General features: G+C 37.2%; 1 protein-coding gene across 1 annotated transcript in view; it reads left to right on the plus strand.

Moving 5' to 3' along the window:
- The first annotated feature begins 4,191 nt into the window (after positions 1-4,191).
- Nsmaf (neutral sphingomyelinase activation associated factor) overlaps positions 4,192-4,641 on the plus strand; it is a 55,405-nt gene continuing 54,955 nt past the window's right edge. Inside the window, exon 1 of the mRNA XM_015485709.1 lies at positions 4,192-4,278. Coding sequence (XP_015341195.1) covers positions 4,192-4,278 — 87 coding nt within the window. The remainder of the gene's footprint in view (positions 4,279-4,641) is intronic.

A 4,641-nucleotide genomic window follows, 5' to 3' on the forward strand; every position in this document is an offset into this window, starting at 1 on the left:
ATATATATATATATATATATATATATATATATATATATATATATATATATATATATATATATAAAAAAATGTGAAATATATGTATGCTGAGTGAGTGAATATGAGATTAATTCCATTGTGGTTTGTTAGAGAAGACTAAAAGGAAAACTTGACTGAGAACTTAAAGGGCATATTGGAGAAATGTGGGAAAAAGATAGATAGTCATTTTAGGCAAAGACAAAGAAGTTTAAAGGCATAAAAGAAGTCATAACATACATAAAGGAATGCTGATTACTTATTTTCTTTCGGTAAAAAATGTCTACTACTTCTAAACTTCAAAATGGTGATTATTAAAAGTTTGTGCCTTCACAAATTTTAAAAAATAACTTCCTTAGGCATTCTTCAGAAATATTCACCAGTGAAAGACTGTTATTGTTGTTTTATGAACAAAATAAAGGTAAAGATAATGTTGGTGTTTACTCTGATGATGAACGCTTTGCAAACAAGAGCAACATAAATTTACAGATCCTTCTTTTCTGCAACCAAGTGCAAATTCTTTTTTTTAAAGATGCATCTTGCTACATTGCCTAGGCTCTCCTAGAATTCTTGGGCTTAAGCAAACTTCCTGGCTGGGACTGCATCAGGCCCAGTTATAATGGTAATTTTAAAAAATATGTGCAAAGTTCTTAAAGATTTTAGAGCTTAGTCTGTGATGTCAAAACATTACAAAAAAGCTCAAAGATGAGTTTTATGAATTTAAAGTCTCTCAGAATAAGAATAGTTTCAGAATAACACAACTATGAGATCTGTGAGGAGATGGGGATAGCTGGGTGTGGTTGATGCACACCTGTCATCCCGGCAACTCCTCAGGCAGGAGGACATAAGTTCAAGGCCAACTTGGCAACTTAGCAAGACCCTGTCTCAAAATTAAAAAAAAAAAAAAAAGAAAAAAAGAAAGAAAGAAAGAAAGAAAAGAAAGAGAGAGAAAGGGCTAGGAGTATAGGTCAGCAGTAGAGTGCAGCCAGGTTCAATCTCCATTACCAAAATAAAAAAGATAAGTGGATGAATCCTCTCCCTGAGTTCATCACATCCTCTGAGATGTGCAGTCACCATCTTTTGAAGTAATAGTGCCTCAAACTAGAGAGGTCAACCATTAAAGATTAAGGTAAGATTGGTTTAAGCCTCTATTTAGCCTTATTGAAAGTCCAATATTGTCTACAAAACTCCTGTTTCCTAAGGGACATATATTTCAAAGATAATCTCTCACTCAGCCTCTACTGAATACTTTTACTTTGCTTTAAATCTTGAGACTTTTCTTCCTGTCTTTACTGGTAGGTACCCACTTGGTAGAACTTTGGAAAGTAAAGCAAATCAGTTTAATACACACATACACACACACACACACACACACACACACACACTCCTAACTCCCAAACAGAAGACTTCACCAATGACAAAGTTGATGAGATGTTTACCCTGAGTCAAATGCAAACAACTTAAAACTATCAGACCTTTCTTTCCTCCACAGCCCTTTGGCCCCTCTTACATGAAACTGGTTGAAATTACCAAGTCAGTGCGTAGAGATAATCAACATTGAGAACTTAAGCAGAGCTGGTGCTGTAGTGCACACCTGTAATTCCAGTGGCTTTGGATACTGAGGCAGGAGGATCACAAGGCCAGCCTCAGCAACTTATCCAGGCCCTAAGCAACTTAGTGAGATCCTGTCTTAAAATCAAATATAAGAAGGACTGGGGATGTGGCTCAGTGGTTAAGCACAACTGGGTTCAACTCCTGGTACCAAAACAACAACAAACTTAAAATTAAGCAGGAGGGCTGGGGGTATAGCTCAGTGGTGAAGTGCTTGCAGAGTATGCACAAGGCCCTGGGTTGGATCCCTGTGACTGAATGAAAAAAGAAAAAAAAGTTTAGCAGGAGGAAAACCAAACAAGGGTAAGAGAAAAGCAAGGAAACTGGGTCTTTGGAATTAAGGGGCAGAAAAGTATTCCAATAAGGAGCTACACTGAATGCTGTGTTCAGCCACACTGGGTTGAGAGTTCAGATAAGATGAAGCTAGAAAAGTGAGCAATGAATGTGATGATTTGATAAGAACCATTGCAGTGAAGTGGTGAAAATGGAAGTTCAATCCAAATGCACTGAAGAGGTTACAATGTGAAAAAAATTGAGGCAGCACGCGTAGGAAGATGTTTTAGGAAGTTCTGCTAAGAGGAGCTGGAGGGAGATGTGGGATGAAGGGAAAGTTTTTTGAAAACTGTTATTTATATTTAGATGGGGATTATTGGATAATGAGAAATAGACAAAGCAAGAAAGAAAGAGAAAGGGTATTACAAAAGCTAAATTGTTGGGATAAAAAGAGAAGTTGGCCTTTGATAGAAACAGCTACACCTTAAATTAGCAGGAACAAAGACAAAGCATAAGGGAACAGAGCTAGTGGGGTGGAGACTTGGTGGTGGGAAGAAGAAGAAGTACCTGTTGCAGTTCTCTCCTAATTCTTCATGAATTCTGTTACAGCAGAAGCATCTCTATTCTGAATTATTATTCAAGAAAATCCTTTCGAATGTTTCTTTCTTTCCCTTTTCCTAATATACAAAGCCAGAAGCTAGTTAAAGTGATAGTTTTTAATCATTAATATATGTTTGCAGTAGGGAAGGGGGCTCAGCATGAATTGAACTCAGCTTTGATTTGTGCAGAGGTGAACTAGAAAATTTGAAGGGAGAATGGGGAAGGAAGGAGTAGGGCATTGGGTGGCCCACTAGAGTTAGGGCAGTGAGGAACTATAAAGGGCCTTGTAAATGTGATTAGACAGCTATCTGCTAGTTGGCAATTATTATTATTTTATCTTTTTTTTTTTTTCAGTGCTGGTGATTGAACCAAGGACATTGTGCATGCCACGCAAGCACCCTACCATTGTACTACATCCCCAGCCCTTGGCTGGCAATTATTGAATAGGGAGCCCATTTTCTCAGGAAGACTGAAAGATAGAGGCCCTAAACTTCCTGATGATTATATTTCAAAGGAACAGCTTTTGGGTCCTTGAGAAAGATACTTCTGAGTTGTAGGAGGCATACATATCTCAAAGGGACTTTTGAGTGATCACTCTTTTAATCACTCTTTTTAGTGATTAAAAATGTAAGCCCTTTTTAAGCAAATGTGAGAAAGAGTGATAAGGAACCTATGTCAATTGTAGACTGGAATGAACAGTAAATTCTTTGGGCAGCCTTGAGCAGGAACTTTCAGGGATTTAGGGTTATCTTAGGGAACTATTAGAAACTATGTCAGTGCTTGTTTAACTCTTTCAAAGTGGAAGAGGAAGAAGACAAAATTATCTGTGCTGAATCTAGTTTTTATAGGCCATGGTCAGGGCCTAATTAGGAAGGTTCAGAGGAAACTGGCTAGATTTTGATCAAATAGAGAATCTTTGTCTCTCTCCACCTACCAGTTTTACTTCTTTATTTAATATTTAACCAAAAGAAGAAAACTTATAGTCTGGTTTGTTTCTTTATTTCTCACCTTTTTTCCAGTTTACTTAATTTCTCTTCTCTGAATTCATAGTATCTATTGCAGTACTTCTCACATAGAAAATGGGTCATGTGGTACCTATTGGCAAATCTCATCATCTCATTTCATCATGTACCTGTTCATGTATTTTTTATCTTGGCTACAAGATCACAATATACTAAGAAATAATGACCCAATGTCTCTGATATCTGTTTATCAGTAATAGTTCTGTGTACTACTTGGATAAATAGAAGGGAATCAAAGCACATAGAACTCAGGTACTTTGAATTCTTCCAAAAAATATTAATGCGTGTCCATTGTTTATATTGCATTTTTTCCACTGTTGTTGAGAGGAATTAAATTCAAAATGCCCAGTCCCAGATTTTGTTCTTGGTTCTCCTGCCTTCCCCACCAGAGTCCTGCCACTTACCAGAGAGCTGAGATGCATTCACTCTGAGACTTTAAAATCTAAATCTGAAGAAACTGGTCCTTAGTATTAGATGTGTTTGAGTATACATATAATTTAAAAGCATGTTATTCAAGCATCCCTCAATGGTAAACAATCATAAGTATTTCAGGAAGTCATAACCACTGTGGAATAGCAGGCATACCCACTAGGATAGCCCTAATCAAAAAGTCAGATAATAACAAGTATTGGAGAAGATGTGGAGAAATTAGAACCCATCTACACTGCTAATGGTGGGAGTATTACATGGGGGCAGCCACTTCGGAAAACAGTCTGGCTATTTTTCAAAGTTTGGACATGGAGTTACATATGCCCCAGTAATTCCACTCCTGGATTTCAGTTTCACCCAACACAAACGAAAGCCCAAGTCCACAGAAAAACTGATGCATGAATGTTTACGCCAGCATTATTCTTAATTGCCAATTGATGGACCGATATGATATGTCTATCAATTGATGAATATATAAATAAATTAAATATAGTATATTCATACAATGAAACTCATTCCAGCATTAAAAATCAGGTACTGATTTGTGCCATAGCACCGATAAATCTTTACAGCATAGACCACATATTGTATGGCTGCATTATTTGAAATGTCCACACCAGGCAAATTCGGAGACAAAGCTGATTAGTGTTTGCTATGTCAGGGGCTTTGGGAGAGGTGGTTTTGGGGGGGG

Source organism: Marmota marmota, unplaced genomic scaffold (assembly GCF_001458135.2).
Source record: "Marmota marmota marmota unplaced genomic scaffold, marMar, whole genome shotgun sequence".
Lineage (NCBI taxonomy): Eukaryota > Metazoa > Chordata > Mammalia > Rodentia > Sciuridae > Marmota > Marmota marmota.